This window comes from Camellia sinensis, chromosome 9 (assembly GCF_055761805.1).
Source record: "Camellia sinensis isolate YWXY chromosome 9, ASM5576180v1, whole genome shotgun sequence".
Classification (NCBI taxonomy): Eukaryota; Viridiplantae; Streptophyta; class Magnoliopsida; order Ericales; family Theaceae; genus Camellia; species Camellia sinensis.
The window spans coordinates 10,468,042-10,493,815 of record NC_138969.1 but is presented as its reverse complement, the minus strand read 5'-3'; the positions used below and the strand labels follow the sequence as shown (position 1 = coordinate 10,493,815).

The 25,774-nt window shown below is 34.2% G+C and overlaps 2 protein-coding genes across 2 annotated transcripts; both read left to right on the top strand.

Annotated features, from left to right (window-relative positions):
- The first annotated feature begins 5,946 nt into the window (after positions 1-5,946).
- Positions 5,947-6,945, top strand: LOC145799237 (uncharacterized). The gene is made up of 2 exons (XM_082888775.1): positions 5,947-6,507; positions 6,736-6,945. The coding sequence occupies exons 1-2, from the start codon at positions 5,947-5,949 to the stop codon at positions 6,943-6,945; spliced, it is 771 nt and encodes a 256-aa protein (XP_082744901.1).
- A 3,130-nt stretch (positions 6,946-10,075) lies between these two features.
- LOC145799236 (uncharacterized) lies at positions 10,076-10,438 on the top strand. Its single transcript, XM_082888774.1, has one exon. The coding sequence runs from the start codon at positions 10,076-10,078 to the stop codon at positions 10,436-10,438; it is 363 nt and encodes a 120-aa protein (XP_082744900.1).
- The last annotated feature ends 15,336 nt before the right edge of the window (positions 10,439-25,774 follow it).

Genomic DNA, 25,774 nt, shown 5'->3' with positions numbered 1-25,774 from the left:
CCTTTCAAACCACAAAAATTCGGGCCATCAAACATTTTCCATTTTAATGTAAAGAGAGAATCATGATAAAATCAACATATATATTAAATTTTCCTTGTCATTTTGTGTTGACTGGCAGGTCAATCAAGAACCCTGAAATGGTTAGGAATGGGACCAACTAAACTCTATCAAAATAAATATAAAACAAAAAAAAGTTTAAAATATGAGAATGAAATTTAGGTTCGGTAAATTACATTCACACTGTTGAGATTTGTCCCTATTTCATTAGTACTCTTAACTTTCTAAAAATTAAAATTTCTTCACCAAAATTAGTAGTCGCATTACACATAACCCCTCCCCCTCTCTTTTAACCTTTCATTAGTTGACCTAACAATTTTTTGTAATGTCACCAATAGTATTTTTTTAAATGTCAATTTTATCTTGTAGATTATCTAATTTAACCAATAATGTTTTTCATCCGATTTTTTTTAAGGTGACACTTTTGGCATATAATTGTACACCATTGGAATATGCAAAAGTGAGTTAGTAATTGGTATATCTTAAACAATGTCAAATTTGACATCGCAAAAAAAAAAAAAAAAAAAGGGGGGGGGGGGAACTACACCTCAATGGTGCTAGAAAAAATAAATTACAAAAAAATGGTAAATATTATTAAAAAAAATGGTAAATTACAAAAAAAATATGTCGCTTTTTTTATTAAAAAAATAAATTATTTTAAGGGTAAATTACATTGACCTCCCTTGAAATTTAAGAAATATATAGTAAGCCCCACAAGTTTAGCATAATTACATTGGTTCCCCCAAAAGTTTTAATTCATGTAACACTTGACCCCCTTTCATCATAATTCGTTAGTTGTATGATTAAAAAATGATGTTATCATTTCTTTTGGATTAAAATGTATATTTTTCCTTGTATATCTTTATATTTTATAGCATTTATATTAGTTTTGATCACTCTAACTAGGGGTGAGCATGGTCCGGATTGGACCGGATTGGGATAAAACCAGAATCAATCCGTTATCTACGGTTCTTGAAAAATCGGAACCAATCCGATCCGTTTAAATATTGGAACCAATCCGAACCAATTCATTTCAACACGGATTGGATCGGTTTAGGACCACGGATTCACATAATTAAATAACAAAATATATATATATATATATAATACTTTAATTTTATAAAAATATAAACATAACGCTATATTAGTTCTACAATAGCAACATGTTTTTTTATAATAGCGACATAATGTTTTAGAATTTAAACAATCATAAAAAAACTAGTTTCATCATAAGTATTTAGATCATTACAAATTAAAACTAAAAACTAAAAAACAAAAGTAATAAAAGAAGATATTATACGAGGTTTAGGTTTGAGTTTAGATTTTATATAGAATAAGAGAAGATACTATGGGGGAGGATGTATAATAAAAATATAGACTATTTGTATACGGTCCGGATCGGTTCCAATCCGGAACCGTGAGGTTCAATCCGGAACCAATCCGTGGACTACGGATTTTTAATTCTTCAATCCGGAACCGAACCACGGATTCGAAAAATCAATCCAAACCTATCGGATTGGACTGGACTGGATCGGATTACGGATTTTACGGATTTCTTGCTCAGCCCTAACTCTAACTTTATTAAAAAAAATATCATTATAATGATGTCAAAATTATATTTTTTTTTTAATCATTAGGGTGTAGTATAATTTGCTCATATGTTAATTATAAGGACCTATTAAAAGCGTTTAAAAATTATTAAATAAAAACTAAATTAAAGTAATGAATTTGATATATTGGGTGGAATGTTTGATGTGATTAAATATTTTTAGGCAAATTATAAATACACTCTCTAAAATTTGTTTAAAAAATAATTTGTCCTCATGGTTCTAAAAATTATATCTCGTCTATTGAAATTTATAATTTCATAACAAATTATCTCTTTTATTAATAAATTATCAAGTTAATTAATAATTTTTAATAATGTTAGAATTTATTTCAATTAATAATTCAAGTAATTTTATCATTATATAGGAAAACAGATAAACATTTTATTTTTTTAATTAATTTTATTAAATATAAAATTCTAATAAAAAATATTTATAATTTTTCAAACCCTAAAAAATATTAAGTCTTAAAATATGCATTTATAATTTATCAAAGGTGTTTTAGGTACTCCTTGTCTCCTTCCTCTGTCATTCTTCTATCTCTCTTATCTACCACCAATCTCTTCCAAAACGATGCCCACCGCCTCCGACTTTTCCGTACCAAATCCACCGTTCAGCACCACCACAAATCATCAGAACCCTCCCAATTTCAACAGAAATTATTGGTTTCATAGAATATCGTCATGTGGTGTCTTAATAGAATTGTGATTGATAAAGACCCTCCTAATTTTAAGAAAAATTATTGATTGGTCTTAAAGTATCACCACGTGATATCTTAATAGAATTGTAATTAGTACAGGAGGTAAAATTCACGAATTTATGTTGAATGATTGCAAAACATAAAGGAATATATTGAATTGTGATTTATAGGGAATATGATCATATGATGCTCCTGAAACAATCAATAATTTTTCCAATTTCATCATCAGGTATCCCAATTCCATTTGGATGGTAAGATAAGAAAAGGAAAAAAATATTGTGATTTAAATAGAAAAAAAAAAATAATAATAATTATATTTTTTCATCATCATATTTAGATAGTAAAGAGCAAAACATGTGAGAATTTCTTTTTTTCCTTTTGTATTTTAAAGGACAATCTTAATATTATAAATATTTTATAACCATCAACTTGTTTCTCACTAAATAAGCTTATATCTCACTATTTTTCACTCAAATTACAAATCAAACATGAGAAAATAATTTTCGTTCTTATCATTTTTCATCAAATCACTCAGGAATGATGAAAAATAAATATAAATAAAAATAAAAAAATGAAGTGAGAAGGAAGGAGAGAGGTGCACGCACTTGTCCATGTTGCCATGGGGATATCTGGAGTGTTTGAAAATATTATAATTATGAAATTGATTTAATTTTCTTAATGAAATATTCACAAAATGTTGTAGAAAATGAATAATTTGAATTACTCAAATAAAATCCATAGTAAATCCTATTATCCGACAAAGTCTAACATAATTGTTAAGTTTATATTTAAATTTAACTTTATGCTAAATAAAACCAATAAATTTTTTAAAAAGAAATTATCCAATATATATATATTTAAAGTTTGGGTTCAGCAACAAATCAACCTTTAATTTTTTAATTTAAATCTTGAACTGTTAAAACCGTAGCAGTTCTAACCGTCTATTTATCCATTAGTTATAACTAACAATAATATGCAATTTAATTTTTTTTTCCTTCATTGTTGTTAACAGACAATCATTTATCACCCTTATCATCGTTCATCTGCTTCCCTTTTCTTTCCCAATTCAGGGTTGGTTTGGGAACTGATTTAATTTTTTTATTTTTTAACTATTTTAACCTAAGGTTAAAAAATCTTATTTGAGAAGGACTTTTTTCACTTTTTTAACTTTTTGTGAGAAAAAATGTAATAATTATGAGTTAGATGTGATATTTTATCTTATTAAAATAAAAAAACTTATTTTATCTTTTTGTAACTAAAATAACCCCAAACTCAACCCAACCCTTCTTTCCAAACGAAGCCTTATTGTTATCCCTTTTTATCATTCACCACTACTTCTCTCCTTCCCATCATTATTGCTGTTCATCACTATCTTTTCTCTTTTCCAATCTATTGTCATTCCTTTTTACTATCTAGGGGTTTGAAAACTTATTATTTTAATAGGTTATTTTAGTTTTTTGTTATTTTGATAGGCTAAATTTTTTGTATTTGAAAAGGTGATTGAATTTTTTTGTAGTTGGATGTAATATTTGTGAGAGAAAAAAAAGTACAATAATTATGAATTTGATGTGATATTTTTTCTTGTTAACTATTTTAACATATGTTGTCTTTTGGTACATTTTAACCAAAAAAAGGCTAAAATCTAACTTGCCAAACACCCCCAACATACTCCTCTACTTCTCAAACTCACTACCACCTCTATCCTACCTTCTTTAGTCCATGGCCATTGAATAGGAAAAATATAAATGGGTCGGATCCATGCCTTAGGCCGGCCCAATTCATTAAACCTAAGTCCAAGTGGGTCAAATAAACATGTGGACAAGCTAGTTAAGCCCAATTCCATGATCAACAGTCCGCCTAAGTCCTCAAGCACTTGGGCCCAACTTGCACTGGAAATGTCAGTCCAGTCGTAAAGCTGGGCTAGGCCGAGCTCCAAGACTTAACTTTAGACCAAACTGATGGGCCGAACCCATCACCAAAAACCAAAGTGGGCTGAGCCCACACAAAGATATCTAAATGGGTCAACCCATCTCTATAAGCAGTCTCACAAAGGGCTGAGCCGAGACACAACGGTACCGAGCTGAGGGAACTTCTCAGAGAAACGTGAAAGTTGTGAATGCATGCATGTGCAGGCTGCCACCTCAACTGGTCCCCTCCCCCTATAATCATAGAAATGGTTGATCAAGGGAATGTGGTCTATTATCAGCATGGTTACAACAAGTATATGTACCTAATGTCAACTACCAAATGGTCCCCTACCTTGAGCAAAGCGAAAAGAAGCCTGGCAGCACCAAAGCTTCATGAAACCATCTGGGGCAACAAGTAAGGAGTTCTATATAAACTACAAGGACTTGACATTGAAGGTAACTAAGTTAAGCTGAACCATACTTATTAAAACATAACTCTCTACACTTAGAGAGCATATTCCATCTTCTTCGATCATTTACTCCCACATCGAAGGGGTTATCTAGCTAACTCCAGCCTGACAGCTCTAATGGTGCTCATTGTTGCAAGGTCTCAGTTCCTGGATAGTCCAATCGGTTGCAGAACTCCGGTCCACAATCATCTAGTACGGTATTCGGTACGCACAATTGGTGCGGTAAGCGTAGACCCTTCATCTCTAAGTTTTACATTTAATTCCGGCGATGGGAATTGAGGATATTCCACCCTTATCATTGACTCCACAAACAGAGAAGACGAAGAATAAAGGCTTGGCGCTGCCGACAGTTCTAGAGGAGCAAACCGGAAACAACAACCGGACTCCCGAATCTGTTGAGCATCAACAGTCCTTTGCTGGTGGTTCTTTCCACCATTTTCTGTTAAAGAAAGATTATAGAGATCATATCATCGATTCCATAGGAATGGAGATACAGGAACTGAAAGCACAGCTCAAAAGGAAGATGGGTGACCCGACAGAGAAGATGACCGACGCAGAGCCCTCTCGTCTGTGCCAAAGGAGCCCATCCCGGGAACCACCAGTGAAGAAGGTCTCTAGAAATAAATCTGGGTATCAAAGTCAGCCAATCCCGGTGCAAAGTGAAGCAACAAGCAGCGACACCTATGGTTCACACCAGAGAAGGGCTAAGAGACAGAAAACGGCCAGCCAGCAGACAAAGTATCCTCCTCAGGATCTCCACACTTGGTTGGTCGGCAACAGACAAAATAAGCCATGGCGAGATCATCAGGCTCAACACCTTGACCGTATTATCCATCAGAGAGAGCACTAAGCATTGGATCAGCTCGTCTTCTCTCATTTCTCCCCGGAAATCGAAGCTATGAGACCCTCCAAGAAGTTCACTCTACCAAAATTCACATCATACGATTGAAAATCGGACCCACTAACACATATCAGCCACTATAGACAGATAATGTCCTTGTAAAGCCGAGACGAGGCGTTGATGTGCAAAGTCTTTCCATCCAGCCTGGGAGAATCCAGACTCCGATGGTTCGATCGTCTCCCCGCCGGATTGATTTACGATTAGAAGCAGCTCTCTGAAGAGTTCCTGGCTAGATTCGTTTCCAACACAAAAATCCCAAAAAAAGCCAAATACCTTGTTCGGCCTCTGAAAGGAACAAGAGGAAATGCTGCGTAATTATGCTAGAAGGTATTGGGAAGAGTATAATGATTTGGAGGAAAATGTTTGCAGTGAACAGATGGCTGTAATGTCTTTTAAACATAGTCTGCGTCCGGAGAGCAAACTGAGACAATCACTTACCAAACGCCTAGCCACAACACTGAAGTACTTACGTGCCTGGATTGAGCAGCACGCTCACCTTGAAGATGATCAGATTCCCATTGAGGTGGCATCGACTGAACAAATAACTCGAGGGAACAAAAGAAGAGCAGACCGAGAGGAACCCCGAGGACTCACAGTGAATGAAGTAGATAAGTCTAAATCCTATGAAGCAATTGTTACAGTCTTTAAGGAATCTATCTGTCGTATTATGGAAAAAATCAAGAAAGAGATGTTTTTTACTTGGCCACCAAAGATGCTAGGAGACCTAGCTCGGCGCAACCAAAAGCTCAGATGCACCTATCATCAAGACAGGGGGCATATGACTCAGAATTGCAGAGCATTGAAGCAACACCTGGAGGAGTTGGTAGCTGCTAGGCACCTCCAAGACTATATTGATTCGGACAAAGTAATGACCGAATAGGGGAACCCCATACTAGAACCGAACATCAAACATCCACCTCGATTGGTAATAAATGTAATTCATGGCACAACTAGTCACGAGTGTGAAAAGACACTTCAAGAGGAAATTGCAAAAGCTGTACAAATTCAGTAAGTCATGTCAATGGGACTAGCACCAAAAAAGGTATAAACAATACCTAAGACCCCCTTATATACTGTTTCATTTACTAAGAAGGATTTGGAAAGCATTCAGCACCCACATGCTGACGCATTGATTATAACTGTGGGAATTGGGAAACGATTTGACGTGAAACGAGTTTTGGTAGATCAAGGTAGCGCATCAGATATATTGTATTACGACTTGTTCAGGAAGCTCGATCTCTTTGAGCAGCACCTCACCCCAGCGGCAGCTCCGTTGGTCAACTTTAATTCGCAGCCTGAATGACCACTTGGTAAGATAGTGTTGCCAGTTATGGCTGGGACAAAGACGCTTCAGATAGAATTCCTAGTTATTAACATGACATCTCCTTACAATACTATACTTGGTCAGCCTTGGATTCATCAAATGGAAGCAGTCCCCTCAACCTACCACCAGCTCATCTGCTTCCCGACAGAACATGCAGTAGAGCAGATCTCAGAGGACCAAGTTGCATCAAAGTATTGTTTCATGGCAGCCATAAAGGCTAAACAACTCTATAATCGGGTCCAAACAGTTGAAGTAGCAGAATAGCCGATTCTGAGGATGTCGGGGGAACCCCAGCTGAGAAGATAGTAGAGGATCTGGAAAAAGTTTTAGTGAAGGAAGATGACCTGGAAAAATACTTCCTTATCGGTACCTCGCTAGGTGCTGATGAGAAACTTCAACTACTAGATTTGCTGAGGAAAAATGTTGAGGTATTCATATGGTCAGCATATGATACTCCAGGGCTAAATCCAGAATTTGCTTGCCATAAACTCAACGTCAATCCTTCCGCTCAACCTATTGTGCAGAAAAGCTGAAGATCTTCAGTTGAGCACAACGAAACAGTAATTGCGGAGGTCGACAAGCTCTTACTGGTAGGGGCAATTCGAGAAATTTAGTACCCACAGTGGCTGTCCAACACAGTTACAATAAAAAAGAAGAACGGAAAATGAAAAGTCTACGTTGACTTTACTTGCCTCAATAGAACCTGTCCAAAAAACAACTTCCATTTGCCTCACATAGACCAGCTAGTAGACTCAACAGCAGGGCATAAGCGTATAAGCTTTCTGGACGCTTACAGCGACTATCACCAGATACCACTGTTCGGCCCAGATCAAGAGAAGACAACATTTATTACTCCGAGAGGCACCTACTGTTATAAAGTAATGTCGTTCAGCCTTAAGAATGTCGGAGCAACCTACCAGCGTATGGTAACTCGAATGTTCAAGAAGCAGCTCGGCCGGACTATGAAAACCTACATAGATGATATGGTAGTAAAAAGCAAGCTTGTTACAAATCACCTCACGGATCTGAGAGAAGTTTTCAACATCCTGAAAACCCATTAGCTTCGCCTCAATACCTCGAAATATGCTTTCGGTATAGAAACAGGGAAGTTCTTAGGATACATGGTGACTCACTGAGAAATTGAGGCAAATCCGGATCAAATCAAAGCAATACAAGGAATTAAGATACCAACAAAAGCCAAGTAACTACAGAAACTAGTCGAAATGGCAACAGCCTTAAATCGATTCATCAGCAAGTCATCAGATCAGATGAAGCCTTTCTTTCAACTGTTAAGGAAAAAGTCTGCGTTCAAATGGAGTCCAAAATGTACTGAAGTGCTACAGGACCTCAAGAAATATCTCAGTAAACCACCTCTCCTTTCCACTCTAGAACTAGGGAAAGAGTTGCAACTACACCTAGCAATCTCAGATCATGCGGTAAGCGCAGTACTGGTTCGTGAAGTTGAAAAGGAACAGAGACCAGTGTTCTACATCAGCAAGACTCTCATCAACGCCGAAATACGGTATCTATTGTTGGAAAAGCTAGCTTATGCTCTGCTCATTGCCTCAAGGAAACTACAACACTACTTCCAGGGTCATACCATCAATGTCCTCACTGAATTCCCCCTCAGATCTGTCATCGGCCGAGCTAATTTCTCGGGCCGAACGGTGAAATGGACGGTTAAGCTTGGTGAGTTTGACATACGGTATCAGCCTAGAATAGCAATCAAGGCCCAGGTTTTAGAAAATTTTGTCGTTGAATTCACCCCCGCTCAGAGCATCGAACATCAGAACTCCAGCTCGGTATAGGTGCCACGCACCACCGAACTAAACAAACAGTGTACTTCAGAAGCATGGAAACTTTTCATTGGTGACATCTAACAGCTCTGCGTCGACGAATCATCCAATAATCAAGGCTCGAGAGCAGGAGTATTACTCATATCTCCAGAAGGATTCATTTAGGAACAAGCTCTAAAGCTTGGATGGAAAGTCTCTAACAATGAGACAAAATATGAAGCCCTACTAGCTGGGTTGCGTAGTACCGAACACTTCAGTGCAGATCAACTACTGGTATTCAGTGATTCTCAGTTGGTTGTCAATCAACTCACTGGGTTCTACAAAGTAAGAGATGAAAGAATGGCCATGTATGAAAACAAGACAAGAGACTTACTTAAGAAATTCCAATTCATACAAGCGGAACGGATCAATCGGGACAAAAACAGTCATACTGATGCCCTCGCTTGTCTTGGTTCATCAGGGGAGCCAGAACCGAGCATTGCATCTCCAAATCCAGTACTCTGCACTAACCTGGGACCGAGCTGGATGGATCCAATACTTGTTTTTCTAAGATTAGGCACTCTCCCTGAAGATAAGAAAGAAGCCAAGAAAATTCGGCACTGATCAGCTCGATTTTAGATTTCACCATCTGGGAAATTGTACCGACGCTTCTACCTTGGCCCTTATTTGCTATGTGTGCATCCAAATCTAGTTGAGAATGTTCTCTATGAAATTCAAGATGGGATTTGTGAAAGCCACATTGGTGGAAGGTCACTGGCACACCGTGCCCTCACTCACAGGTACTGGTGGCCACGGACGCAGCAAGATGCACAACAGTACATTCAGAAGTGTGATAAGTGTCAGAGGTTTGTTCCGCTAATTCATCAGCCAACCAAAAATCTAACCACTTACTAGCCCATGGCCTTTTGCTCAGTGGGGTTTGGACATCGTTGGACCTTTGGCACTAGGCACTAGAAACAGACGTTTCTTCATCATTGTAACCGATTACTTCACTAAGTGGGTGGAAGTTGAAGCCCTGCCAAGCATCAAAGAAACAGACACAAAGTGGTTTATGATGAGGACTGTCGTGGTTCGTTTCGGCATCCCACGGGTACTGATTGTGAACAATGGAACGCAGTTTGATAGAAAGATTTTCAGGAAGTTCTGTGCCAATCTCAGGATTAAATATCGGAACTCCTCTCTAGGTTACCCGCAAAGCAATGAGCAGGCAGAGTCCTCAAACAAGACCATCAATAACGGGGTGAAAAGGCGACTTGAAAATGCAAAAAAGAAAATGGGTTGAAGAGAAAACACCTTATTCCTTGACCTACGGAATGGAGGCTGCTATTCCACTCGAAGTCGATCTCCCAACCATTCGGTCAAAATTGTTTGAAGATGTAAGTAATGAAGAAGCCATTGCGCAGGGACTGGACATGGAAGAAGGCCGAAGAGAAGCAGCACCGATCAAACTTGTAGCCTATCAGCAGCAGCTTATCAAGAGTTTCAATCAAAAAGTATTCCCAAGGCAATTCACACCAGGCGAATTAGTTTTGAGGAAAGTTATGGATCACAAAAGGGTGCCTGGTAAAGGCAAACTGGGACCTAACTGGAAGGGTCCTTACAAGGTTACAATCGTTGCTGGGAATGGAGCGTACTACCTAGAGGATCTCAAGGGCAGAGCCATACCTCGGCCCTAGATTGTAGCAAACCTCAAGAAGTACTATCAATAAAATTGTCCCCCAACTTATCTGTCGAAGTGTAAAGACATTTATCTTTTGATTAATGCAAATGTCTCCCCACTTTTTTGAATTTTTTGTATTCAATATATGAATATCTTCATTACAAGAGATTTTCGGAATTAGCTTTGGTGTTTACCGAACGTATTTAGCTTTGGTATTTACCAAACAGATTTAGCTTTAGTGTTTACCCAATGGAATTAGCTTTGATGTTTATCAAACGGATTAGGCTTTGGTTTTACCCAAACGGACCTAGTTTCGGAGCAACTGAGCGGAATTTAGTTTTAGTTATCGCTTGAACATGCCAAGTGGAATTGCTTGGTGGAATTATGTTTGGCAACTAAAATGGACCTTAGCCAAGTGGAATTGCTTGGTAGAAACCGCACTAACGTATTTTTCAAATAATCAATTTTTTTTTTTTGAATTCATAAAATTTCCTAAGTACAAACATTAACACTTCAGTACTACTGTATGCACCCAGAGTTGGAACAGACTTGGATCATTCTTTCAATACTGAACTTCCAGCATCAGCCTTACTCAGCTCCAAGTGAGGGCAACCAATTGTTTCTCAAAGACCAAACCTGGACCTGAGTAAGACTTCATTTCCTCATATCTTTTAATTAGCACCCCTACCATAAGAGTTGGAACAGACTTAAACAGTTCTGCCACAAAGAACAGATCTTCAGTACCAATCTTACTTAGCTCTAGGTGGGGGCAAACAATTGTTTTCTTGGAATCAACCTGGACCTAAGTAAGACACTCTATTCCAATTACAAGGCAATCACAACCCTATAGCATGTCAAATAAACCAAACCGAGCATCTATTTGGCCCTTTAGTCCTAACAATGCTCGGCCGGGGGCACACAGCACAGATAACACAAAGATTAAATAGCAGATTCCAAGGTCTAAAAAGTGAATTTCATCATCCAACAATAGGCACAACTGGCCACAACAAAAAGAAGTAAAAAAAGAAAAATTATCTTAGCACGCATCAGGGGGCAACTCATCAGGAAGACCGAGCTCCAGTACATCAAGGAAACGAAAAGAAAAGGAAAAAATGTGTATAATAAACTTCAAGTCTTTTCAGATGAAAACCACTCTAACTCTCATCAGCAGAAGGAACTTCAGGGACAACATTCACAGTTTGGTTCACATCATCTTAGGAAGGAAAAGTAGAGGTAGCTCTAACTTCTTGAGAAGTAGAAGGCTCCTTAACCACGTCTCCCACAACTTCAGTCTCCAAGATTTCATCTCTTTCAACATCCACAGTTTCATTGATAGCACCGCCCTCCGGAGTCTTCCTTGCAGCATCAGTCTTTGAGGGAATCTTTGTTGAAGGAGTAACAAGGGTGGTATTGGTCTTCAAACCCGAGGACTTTGAGGGAATAGGAACATTCTAAAACAAAGAGGATTCTTTAGGAATCTGAGCAGCAGCAAGAGCACTCGTCCAGCCTTTAAGAAAAAGCTTGTCACGTAGCACCAACACTTCTTCTTTATAAGCGGCTCCAGCTTTGTCCCAGTCCTACTGCTAGTGCTTAGCCTTCAAAGTCAAACGTTCAGCGGCCATCACTGTTACAACTGCCTCCAGTTCAACAACCTTGCTCTCAAGTTGGGCCTAAACCCCAACAGTAGCCTCTTCTAATTTTTCAGCAAAGACAACAACCTTGTTCAAGTGGAACACTTCCCTTTTAATAGTCCTTTGGCCTTCCTTTTTGGCCTCCAAATTTGCCATCAGCCTTTCAGCATCCATGGCGGCCTCCAGTACGCTCCTCTCTAATTCTTCAACTCGGATGATAAACAGATGCATCCTCTGGATACACTATAGCAGATGACAAGGTATTAAAAGAAAGCAAATGGCACAAACCAGTAAAGAACACCAAAAGGAGTACAGAAACACTTACAGCAGCCATCATTTGAAGGGTCCCCTTCAGGATTGGAATATCACGGGGCCCGTTGTGACCCGCAATGTCTACTGACATCAACGAAGTCTTGGTTAGGTCAAAAGCAAAGTCCCCAGAAGCAACAACCGGATCAGAGGTAGAAATGGGCATGCCTTGATGCAACATAGACGACTCCCACTTCTCAAACGACTCATCCTCAACAGGATCCTCAGAAGCTTCTCCAACTATGGTCTTGCCAGTCTCCCTCCTCATTTTCTTCGCCTTTTCAGCGATTGAAGTAGAGGGTTCAGTAGCAGCAACAGAAAGGCCAGAAGCCCCTATCTCTAGTTTTACATCCATAAGGCTCTTTTGCTCGGCCTTGACCAAAGAAGCCTCCAGAGCGTCATAAGAGCCAAAAGCCTCCACCTTCAAATCCACCAGCACTCTCCTTTTCGACATTAATCCACCCGTATGAAACTGGGGGCAGAAGAATGTGTCCTCTCAATCGGCAAGCTTTGGCCGCGACGGCGGTTTGTGACTAGAGGGACAGGGGATGTGTCAGTCACAGTATCGGAATCAATAAGAGATGTAGCAAGCCTTGCTTTTTTCTGGATTGTGGTACGATAAGTTGCCTGGTAGTCCAGCAGTTCGAGCGTAGACCTTTTTTTGTACCTCAAAACAGCCTTGATCGCCTCAGCATTCTCTCGGTTCAGCCTGCGTTGGAAAGGGAAAGCCTCTACAGAGATGAGGAATAACGTTAGTATAACATTCAAAATAAAACAAAAGTACAACAATAATAGGGCACAGGACTCAGACCTGGGTAACTATTTTTTTGGGGCATCCATTTAGATTGGAACTCGGTCCCAGCAGGAAACTCCCAGTTACCACCAACTTGCAAAAAATCATCATTGTGTTTGTCAGAATTAGGTAAGCCGGTGACAAGGTGACAGTCAGTTGAACGGACACAGAGATAATAGGTGCTATGATCTATATTGTGTGAAAGGGTATAACAACCCAAGATGTCTCAGATGTCCAGATTCAGACCCAATCGCCTGTTAAGGGTGGAGACACCACATGTAGCGATCTTGATTTTTTGTAAGTCATCATTTATTTATTATTACTTTATTTTATTTTGAGACTTCATTAATAGTGTGGTTACATGAGAATTTAATGTGATATTTAGTTAATTTAATGTATTAGTTAATTATATATAATTAATTTGAATATTTATATTTATATTTATATTTATATATTTTAAATAAATAAATAAAAAGAATTATTGATATAAATTTTATATAAAATATTTATATTTATATATGTTATATTTATGATTTATTTGTATAATATAATATAATAGGAAATTAGGTTATTATATATTTAGACTTAGGTTTATAATATACTTTTAGGTTGTAATCATGTGTGAAAGAATTGTCAACTTAGCAGCAAAAGAGAGAGAGAGAGAGGAGTAACCACAGAGAAAGAGAGAAAAGAATAAAAGAAAAGAGAGACAACAAGAAGAAAGAGGAAAGGTGAGAAAAGAAAGGGTTATGGTTTTATTTTGGTAGCTCTATTAATTTTCTAAGTGATTCTTTGATCTTCAAAAAAATATTGTGAGTACAAAATCTGCTTCTCTTGATTTATTTTTAATTTGTTGTTTTATTTATTTATTTATATTTATTTGATGTTAGTTTGATTTTGTATTTACATGAAGATGATAGATTGATTTTAATTATTTTGATTAGTTGTATATGTCAGGTTTACGATTTTTATATGTATATATTTTATGATTGTAATCACACTCATGGTTATATGAAATTAAAATAAACTTAGAACACATAGATAAATTCCTTAAATTCCTTACACTCCACCATGACTCCATGGATTGTTATTTTATGTGAGTGTTGGTGAGAAATAGTGTATAAATAATAAAAAATAAAAAGGTGAGGATTTTGAGATTTATTTGAATGCCTTAGGCTTGGCATTGATATGTTTGTTCTCATAAGTAGATGAGAGATTGTGTATATATATATTGTTGCCTCGTTCTCATGAGTATACGAGTGCTTTGATTTACGCACGTACGTATATGCTAACCATCCGAGGAGTGTAGGTCAAACTCGGAACGATATTCCCGTGCAAGTTTGGGTTCAAAGCTGTGTTAGGTATACGGGAGGCACATGAGATATATGTGTAGGCTGGAAGTGAAGGGCTAAAGTGGTAGAGTTAAGGTACAAATAATTAAATATGAGTTTATTAGTATAGTGTGAATTGTATTGATTTGTACAACTTAAAAAATAGTAAACGATCTTGATAAATTATGAAATTTGGACATAGGCATGTATACGTTGTAACAACTCGAAAATTTAAGTTGTCCTTTAAATTTTATACTAGTATTATATATGGTTGTATGTGATGATATATTATTAAATAAATAATAATAAATACAGAATCTAATTTGACATTGGAATATCAAATATGTGATTAATTAGGGATTATTATTTGGAGCCAAATTAACAGAAATATGGAATTATAATACTAGTTAGGCCAAATTAAAGTTAAAGATAGTAAATAAATAAATATAAAAGTAAGAGTAAATAAATAATAATATTGATAATAATAATGATAATAATGGGTGTGGTAGTAAAATAAATAATTAATTTTTTGTTGGTATACGATAGAGTGTAATTTAATTAGAGATTAATTTATTTATATAGTTATATTAGAAAACTGGATTAAAGTGTAATTATCTTAAATATTTATTAAAGATAAGTACAAATCCGTATAATTTATGATCAAATCTGTGGGAGGATATGCATTGGCCACGTGTTGGCCAACAAATGTTCTTACCTCCCTATAAATAGGGAGAAGGTGATCAACTATGTGGAAAGAAAAGGAAAAAAAGAGAGAAAGGAAGAGAAAAGGAAATAGAAAGGAAAAGGAGAGCAAAGAAACATCCGTGAGAATGTAGTAAAAATAAGAAGAAAATAGTAAGGGTCAATATTAAGATGAATTATATTATACTTTGAGTTACCATAATGTATTTTACATATATTTTGACTTACCATAATTTATTTTATACAAGTTTACGTTTTATAAATTATATTAATATTTCAATTACGTGGGTTATTTTCTGAACTCTATTTGTTTAAAATGAAACCCGTGGATATGTTTGTTTAAATTTTAAAGACTATTTGACTATGACCTTATAAACAATTATGTTTTGAAAGTATCACCACGGGAGTTTCACACATTGGGGGACTTAAATAATCATTGGCCTCTGTTTGGTCACTCTGTGACCATTTATTGTCATGGATCTATTGACCTCTGTTCTGTGCGGAGCAAAGTGCTGTGCGGAGATAAGTGCTACACTATTGTGAGAGCCACTTTTATAATCCATACGAGCCACCTATTGAATCCGTACCTCTGTTCTAACTGTCACTCTTGTGACCTCTGTTCTGTTCTATTCTGTTCTGTTCGATACAATGGTTATGGTTATTTATTTACATAATCTTAGTTTTGTTACTTAAATGATTATTTGTTCAGACTAACTTATCTTAAATATTTTAATTACATAACTATCCATGGTTATTTTGTGTCGCTTATACCTTTGGCATAATATTTCTCACTCTGCCATGTGCTTATAGCTGTTTACCAATTTTCAGGAAACAATGCAATTCAGAAATAGCTTTTTGGAAAGTCTTAGATGCAGGGCTACGGAATAGACACACACAACACTTTTATGATATTTTTATATGTAAATATCAACCTTTTGATCAACAAATTTTGTAATAAAAATAGAAGCTCCAATGATTATTTGGGTACCCTCATTTAAATATTATTTCCGCTCATGTTTATTAATTTGTTCAAGAATTGGCTAGAGATAACTTCAGTTACTAGGCATCAGGATGCTTAACCCTTGGGTACGAGAAACGGGTCGTGACAAATGGTAACAAAGCAATGGTTTATAAAAAAATAAATAAATCATCATTGGAGCATAGGACACATTTAAGAAATAAGATAGTGGGTAATTAGTGCCTAAATATTATATTTTGTTAGTCGATTTAATTATATTATAATTTTATATGATTTTATATATATATATATATATATATATTATTTTTTTTAGGATAATTTGTGAAGGATATTAGACATAATTTATATTTTTTATAGCAAAAGGAGGAAAAGAAACAAAAGGGTGTCAGGCTCATGCATCTACCAAAATTATAGTATAATTAAATACGTATAATTTTTAGTTCAGTATTCAAAAAAAAAAAAAATTTATTTCGACTTTTTAAAAGTGGGTTCAAATTATAAAAATATTAATTTTGAAATTATTTTCCATCAGTGGAAAGTTCACGGATAAAAGAAATGGAAGCTTATCTCAAATTCCTTCAACTCTTGCATGTAATTCTGTCATTTCATTTCCAATCGCTTGTTTAATTATGTGCTCATTTTTTTCTCTTTCCAGAAATAAAACCAATGAAAAGTTTTTAAAGTTACCGATTGTTTCTCATTATTGGGCCAAAAAAGTTTTGACAAATAAACAGTGAGTTGTTTTTGGTAAAGTTTCTTTTGAAGTAATATTTTCTATCAGATTAATCATCTAATATATTTATCAGAGTGTGCAACGGTTAATTTACATATATATGACAAATTTCGAGGACGGAATTTTTAAAAGGAAGGAAAATTGTAACAACCCGAAAATTTAAGTTATCCCTTAAATTTTATACTAGTATTATGGTTGTATGTGATGATATATTATTAAATAAATAATAATAAATACAGAATCTAATTTGACATTGGATTATTAAATATGAGATTAATTAGGGATTATTATTTGGAGCCAAATTAACAGAAATATGGAATTATAATACTAGTTAGGCCAAATTAAAGTTAAAGATAGCAAATAAATAAATATAAAAGTAAGAGTAAATAAATAATAATATTGATAATAATAATGATAATAATGGGTGTGGTAGTAAAATAAATAATTAATTTTTTGTTGGTATACGATAGAGTGTAATTTAATTAGGGATTAATTTATTTATATAGTTATATTAGAAAATTGGGTTAAAGTGTAATTATCTTAAATATTTATTAAAGATAAGTACAAATCCGTATAATTTATGATCAAATTTGTGGGAGGATACGCACTGGCCACGTGTTGGCCAGCTAATGTTCTTAGCTTCCTATAAATAGGGAGGAGGTGGTCAACTATGTGGAAAGAAAAGGAAAAAAAGAGAGAAAGGAAGAGAAAAGGAAATAGAAACGAAAAGGAGAGCAAAGAAACATTCGTGAGAATGTAGTAAAAATAAGAAGAAAATAGTAAGGGTCAATATTAAGGTGAGTTATATTATACCTTGAGTTACCATAATATATTTTACATATGTTTTGACTTACCATAATTTATTTTATACAAGTTTACGTTTTATAAATTATATTAATATTTCAATTACGTGGATTATTTTCTAAACTCTATTTGTTTAAAATGAAACCCATGGATATGTTTGTTTAAATTTTAAAGACTATTTGACTATGACCTTATAAACAATTATGTTTTGAAAGTATCACCACGGGAGTTTCACACTTTGGGGGACTTAAATAATCATTGGCCTCTGTTTGGTCACTCTGTGACCATTTATTGTCATGGATCTATTGACCTCTGTTCTGTGCGGAGCAAAGTGCTGTGCAGAGATAAGTGCTACACTATTGTGAGAGCCACCTCTATAATCCGTACCTCTATTCTGACTGTCACTATTGTGACCTTTGTTCTGTTCTGTTCAGTACCGTGATTATAGTTATTTATTTACATAATTTCAATTTTGTTACTTAAATGATTATTTGTTCAGACTAACTTATCTTAAATATTTTAATTACATAACTATCCATGATTATTTTGTGTCGCTTATACCTTTGGCATAATATTTTTCTCACTCTGCCATTTGCTTATAACTGTCTACCAATTTTTAGGAAACAATGCAATTCAGAAATAGCTTTTAGAAAGTCTTAGACGCGAGGCTGCGGAATAGACACACACAACACTTTTATGATATTTTTATACGTAAATATCGGCCTTTTGGTCAACAAATTTTATAATAAAAATAGAAGCTCCAATGATTATTTTGGTACACTCACTTAAATATTATTTCCGCTCGTGTTTATTAATTTGTTCAAGAAATGGCCGGAGGTAATTTCAGTTACTGGCCATCACTATGCTTAACCCTTGGGTACGGGGAGCGGGTCGTGACAAATGGTATCAAAGTAATGGTTTATAAAAAAAATAAATAAATTATCATTGGAGCATAGGACACATTTAAGAAGTAGGATAGCGAGTAATTAGTACCTAAATATTATATTTTGTTAGTCGATTTAATTATATTATAATTTTATATATATATATATATATATTTTTTTTTGTGCATAATTTGTAAAAGATATTAGATATAATTTATGTTTGTTATAGCATAAGAAAGAAAAGAAACAAAAGGGTGTCGGGCTCAAGTACCCACCAAAATTATAATATAATTAAATACGTATAATTTTCAGTTCAGTATTCAAAAAAAAAAAAATTTATTTCAACTTTTTAAAAGTGCGTTCAAATTATAAAGATATTAATTTTGAAACTATTTTCCATCAGTGGAAAGTTCACGGATAAAAAAAATGGAAGCTTATCTCAAATTCGTTCAACTCTTGCATGTGATTCTGTCATTTCATTTCCAGTCGCTTGTTTAATTATGTTCTCATTTTTTTTTTCTTTCCAGAAATAAAACCAATGAAAAGTTTTTAAAGTTACTGATTGATTCTCATTATTGGCCCAAAACAGTTTTGACAAATAAACAGTGAGTTATTTTTGATAAAGTTTTTTTTGAAGTAATATTTTCTATCAGATTAGTCATCTAATATATTTATCAGAGTGTGTAGCGGTTCATTTACACATATGACAAATTTCGAAGACGAAATTTTTAAAAGGAAAGAATATTGTAACAACCCGAAAATTTAAGTTGTCCCTTAAATTTTATAGTAGTATTGTGGTTGTATGTGATGATATATTATTAAATAAATAATAATAAATACAGAATCTAATTTGGCTTTGGATTATCAAATATGGGATTAATTAGGGATTATTATTTGGGGCCAAATTAACAAAAATATGAAATTATAATAGTAGTTGGGCCAAATTAAAGTTAAAGATAGCAAATAAATATATATAAAACTAAGAGTAAATAAATAATAATATTGATAATAATAATGACAATAATGGGTGTGGTAGTAAAATAAATAATTAATTTTCTGTTGATATACGATAGAGTGTAATTTAATTACGGATTAATTTATTTATATAGTTATATTAGAAAACTAGGTTAAAGTGTAATTATCTTAAATATTCATTAAAAATAAGTATAAATCCGTATAATTTGTGATCAAATCTGTGGGAGAATACGCACTGGTCACGTGTTGGCCAGCTAGTCTTCTTAATCGAAATCCTTGATACTCTTAATAAAATAAAGACATTTAGAATAAATGATAGATTACTTTGTGGCTAAGATTATGTACTTTGACAATTCTTGTCACATGCTTTTCCGTGCATGTATGATTCAGATTTTTGATTACAGATTAACATGTCAACCTTAACTAAATTCTGCACAAGAAAATCAAAAGACATTAAAAATCCATTAGTCAGTGTTGGTAGCTAGGAGGGATGAATTGGGTACAGGGTACAGACTTTTAATTCTGGCATTACTTGCACGAAGTGGAGGTCCTTAGACTTGAACCCACATTCTTAGGCTTGACATTCCAACAAACAATGTTCCCATAATGCAAAACAGTGTCAAAGAAGCATTTTATTTATCAAAAAAAAAGTGTCAAAGGAGCATTTTATCCAATATGAATCATGCACAAAGAATGTTCATCATGTTCTGAAAGCCCAAATAATCCTCAAAGAACTTACCAGAAATTCCACCTAAATAAGGCACTGTGGCTAGTGGAAAATTAGTGAAGCTATCTGCCGCCTCAAAGCCAGTGCTTTCACTCATCAGTGGATAGCCAGGATCAATTTGTCTCATGGATTGATTCAAACTGACATGGGTACCACTTCCTCCCACTTGTCGAACAGTGGCCAAGTTTGAATCTATTTGAAGTACTTGAACACCAGGATTAGAGTTCTGCGAGTGGGAAATCGATGGGTACAAATCACTAATTTCTGGTGGCACTGCCGGAACAGAGTTTACCGCTATGGGAAGCTGGTGAAATCTCATGGTCAACTTCGTGTGGCGAGATGTTGTCCTCGTTATATAATTCATTGTAAGAGCATTTAATGCTTATTCTAGTATCATTATCCTCAGGAGACTTCGCTTCTGCAGACTTCGCTTCTGGGATGCAAGATTGAAAAGAGAGACTCCTTCCAAATCGGGATAGAGCAAACTTGTTTGATGTCATACCCGCTCTTCAGCATATGAAACAGATGTGACACGATAAGTACATTTTTTAAATTAGATAAAGCATGGTGTCAAGGATATACAACACAAGGGTCGCCAACATTAAAATCCTTTCATTTACCATTATGATAATGGGCCTGAGTTGACAATTCATACTGACCCAGAGTTCAATAGGTAAATACAGGGCTTCTCATTTACCAAAAGGAGAAAAATAATACAGAATGAATCCAACTTCTCTCCATTTGGGGAGGAGACTAGACCCATCCAGTTCGGTCCATTGGGCTCACCACAAGCCCTAAATTTGATATTCCAAACTATTTATATTTTTGGACTCTATGAGTAGATAATTTGTGAAAAAAATCAGAATTGATCCAATAATTGTGGCCACATAATTCATCATACTTCTTTTCAAAAAAAATGGATGACATGTATGATTTTGAAAATAGACGGCCTATTTTTTTAAGATAAATATGATGAAATCACATCATATATATATATATATATATAAATTAAAGTAGTGTTTTTTCTATGCTTAAATAGCACATTAAGGGCTTACCTTTTGTTTTTTTTCTTCCTAAGAGAGCCACGTCAGCATATATTTTCTTAATTACATATAGAATTCTATACAAATCCAAACCTAATTTAAATTATACTAACTTTATCCTATGAAGCACGTACATGGACACGTGACACGACACGAACACGAACAGGGACACGCGGACATGTAAATTTTCAAAAAATGGGGTACTATGACACGCTGGGGACATGTTCAATATATATAATTAAATTTATTTATTTTATGTCATAAAATTATAAATAAAAAAAATTAAAAGGCAGAGAAAATAAATAAATAAATAAACTAATCAATCAAAAAAGAATATAAATAAATAATAAATAAACAAAAAAAGAATATAAATAAATAATAGAGATAGAGAGAAAAGTCACACACACACACACAAAAAAAGAAAAAAATAACAATATAACAAAGAATATCACAAAGAGAGAATGAGAGAGCACTACAACAAGTTGGGTCTTAAATGACAAAAAAATTTTGTCTCAAAAGAGCTAATTTCGTCACTATAGATATTTGTGAGGAAATATTTTCGTCACTAGTTTCGTCATTGAATGTTTGTCACTAAAAACCACCGTGACGAAAAATAATTTCGTCACCAATGAAATTACTTCAATGACAAAATTTTTTGTCACCAATAAAACAAGATTTTGTCACCAAAAATTCTCATTTTCGTCACCAAATAATTATTCAGTACCCTATTTATAATTTAGTTAACGAATAAATTTGTCACAAATGTTAATCATTGATGAGGAAATAATTTTGTCACAGTAAGATGTAAAGGTGGCGAAATGTTTCGTCTCCAAAAGTCATACATGGGTGACGAAATATATTTCGTCGCAAATATATATATATATATATATATATACATGACAAAATATATTTTGTCACCAAACAACAAAATCAATGAAAACTTTCATATATAAGTTGCAATAAATTTTGTCACAAAAAATGTTTGTTAACGACGAATAATTACTTTGTCATAATAACAGGTACAAATGACGAAACAAATTCGTCACTAAACTTCCATATTTTATATTTCAATTTCAATTATTATTTCACACATATCCCTACTCATATCCCAATAGTCTTTTAATTGTACTAAAAAATCCACTAGCTATTATACATCACTCCACAAAAAAATTCACTGAACAATTTATATTATAAATCAAAATATATTCATCAAACAACTTTAATAATATAGACCATTAAGTATAACAAAAAAACTATCAAAACAGATCCCAAAATGAACTAACGCTGAATCCACACAAAAAAAAAATCAACACTCAATCTTGATTTGCAACTACAACTAAGTATCAGTCCAGGAAACAAAATTCAACAGTTGATCTTCATTTGCAAAGTATGCTTCTAAACGTCATCAAAAACCAATCTGCAAAGAAAATAAACAAAGAAAACATTAATATATTATCAATTACATCTAAACTCATATATAAATAATTTTATTTTATAAACCAATTTAGTAGAAATGCATATAACAATTCAAAACTTCAAAGAGTTTAGGTGATCCTTGATTATAAAGCAACACAGATAACATAAGATGTCAAAAGATTGCAAGAATACCATATATCACTATCACTAATGGAAGAATATATATATAATAACTTCAAAATATAACGTAGCATTGAGGTACATTTGATTCACGACAATGGGCCGTTGACTTCTTCAATGACGTAAATTTAATCAGTGAAATTCAACACAAGAACCTTATAAGATAACACAACAACCTTGTAAGGCTTTTGGATTGTACCATTGAAGCCCCTCAATGCCTTTTTGTTTATGAATTTGTACCCAACAAAAGCCTTGATCAAATCATCTTTGGTAAGGAATCATTGTGATTTTTCAATTTTTATTTATAAACATGCTCATGATTTTTTTGGCTCTTTAGTTTTTAATTTTGGCTGCTTTTGGCTAATATTATTTATATATTTCTTTGTATACATTTTAAAGAACATGAATCTCACACAAATGAGGTGCAAATAAATTTATCTGAGGCAAAATGACAACAGCATGGAAACTGAATTACAAAGATTAGTTCTTCTCTGATAGAGTGGGTCCTAACAGGGACTTGAATTATGCACCTCCCTTTTTGTGGGTGTCAGGAGATGCAACTCAAGCTAACACCAGGTAAAAATAAGGTTTGTTAAATATTCCTCATTTGCTTCTTATATAGTCCAATCGAGCACAATGAAGACAATATATGATTCGTTGGCTAACACGAATTGAATGTTTGTGTCAAATAACAAGGACAACACCACTAAGAGGGAGAAGTTGAAGCCTCGAGAACAAGAGATAGACCAACAGATATGAATGTAAGTTGTGAGAAAGCACATGATCTCAAGAAAAGACTTCTTTAGCTAGGACAAAGTGGTTGAAATGTGCCTTAAACTAAGTTGAGTATAGGGAAAACCTTCAAATGGATCAATCTATTAAAAATCCTTATTATGATAAACCATCCTAATGATATATACAAAACAACAGCAATCATAAAGTGATATACAAACCTGACCAACCCATTGCTTGAGACTCAATAAATGTTCCTTCATTTCTTCTACTGTGAAAAACTCAATCAAAGACACACCCATTATTAATCACATCACTCACTAACTTAGAGCAACTCCAACACTGCCTAGCAAAAATACACAAAAAAATAAACACATAGTTTTGTCTTTACTTTGGTTAGTGTGTATTTTAACTAGGGTCATGCTAAGTAAGAATTTTGATAATGAATCTATTTTCATTAAATAGATCTTCAAACTTGTTAAATCTTAGTTAGTAAGTAGTCAAACTACTGTACTTTAACTAGTATATACTAACCAACATGAGAAAAATAAAAAGATAAAACAAGCGAGACTTACCGAAAAAGCGATGTACAAGTTCATGAGATACCTCCTCCTCTAAATTGTCTTTTGAAACCTTGCTTCTTAAGAAACTCCATGATGCTTGACGTCATCTCAAAATTCTCATCAATCGACCCAGTTCAATTAATATATATGTCTGACAAAGAAAAACTTGATACATCTACATGGAAAATAAAAAGAGAGAGAATTCACTCTCAAATTACAAATATGTAAACATACTTGGGGAAAGAAGGTTTTAGAAAGACGTTCTGTTTTCCCATCAGCATATATTGCTTGGATAAGGTATGATATGCCATAGTTTAAATAATATATATGTTTGATGAAAAACTTGATATATCTTCAAGTAAAAAATAAGGAGAAAAAAAACACTCAAACTACAAATATGTAAACATACTGGGGAAAGAAGGTATCATTAGCAAAAGACACAGAAAGTCATAATATATTACCCAGACGTTCCCTTTCCATCAGCATATCTTACTTGGATAGGACGCACTCCCTGAAAAACACAAGAATGATCAAACTATTAAATAAAAGCTAGTCAACTCACATGACAGACCATGCATAGCAGCAAAAGACCTCACCCCAGGCAAAGTGTGTTGGTTGTGTAAAGCACTCATTGCCCTGTCAGTTTCTTCAGAAGTAGTGTATTTTACAAAACAACATCCTACATAAGTAAAAAGTTCGTAGCCTGATTTCATTTACTTCTACCTTTTCTAGTGTGAGACAAGTAGATGTGAACACTCGTACCAGTTGACTATGCTTATGTGATAAAAAGATACATAAAAATTATTGAACAGTAAACATCAAGAAAAGTAATACTGATACTACATCAAGGATAACATATCAAAATTCACAAATCCAAGACATATCAAGCCACGTTGTTCGAAAGTAGCAGCGCTGTGTTGCTATCATTAAATAAGATATATATAGTTTTTTTTTTTTTTTAAAAAAAAAAACACACCGAAACTTCTGGACAGACATAAACAACAACCAAAATTAATGTGCAAGAGCTACATATTGTGTATATATTCGTCAAAACAATAGGTGCTAACAAATTTAAATATGGCGTTCGCTATAATCAACAAAAAAGTTCACTTCAGGCTTCTCAAATTAATAAGATTGGTGATTTGAGTGGGATTGGTTGAGTAGGATTTGGGTGATTTGAGTGAATTTTCTCAACTACTACAATAAAAGAACAGGCATGAATTGTACAGAGAGAACAAATGCACCCACACAAATTCCAACATCCAATACACCTTTAAAAAGGAGAAATTAGTTTATATATAATTGTCAGGAAATTAAAAATCAAAACATCCGGAGGAAGCCAACACATAGACCATCATCTTTAGGATAAAATTTAGTCACTCTAAAAATAGAACCATGTTGAAAATTACTCGAATATTAACAGGCACAAAAAAATGCATTAGAAAATAATAACCAAACCAAAATAAGCTTTGTGTCCCAATCAAGTAGGGAAGGCTATGTGAATCCTTTTTCTCCATTCTACTCCAAAAAACAAAAAAAAAAAAAAAAAC

Bases quoted from the DNA above. Each gene is read 5' to 3' on its own strand.
- LOC145799237 (XM_082888775.1), top strand. From the start codon at position 5,947: ATGCTGCGTAATTATGCTAGAAGGTATTGGGAAGAGTATAATGATTTG. The intron at 6,508-6,735 runs GTAATGACCGAA...TTTACTAAGAAG, and splicing joins ACTATATTGATTCGGACAAA to GATTTGGAAAGCATTCAGCA.
- LOC145799236 (XM_082888774.1), top strand. From the start codon at position 10,076: ATGGAGGCTGCTATTCCACTCGAAGTCGATCTCCCAACCATTCGGTCA.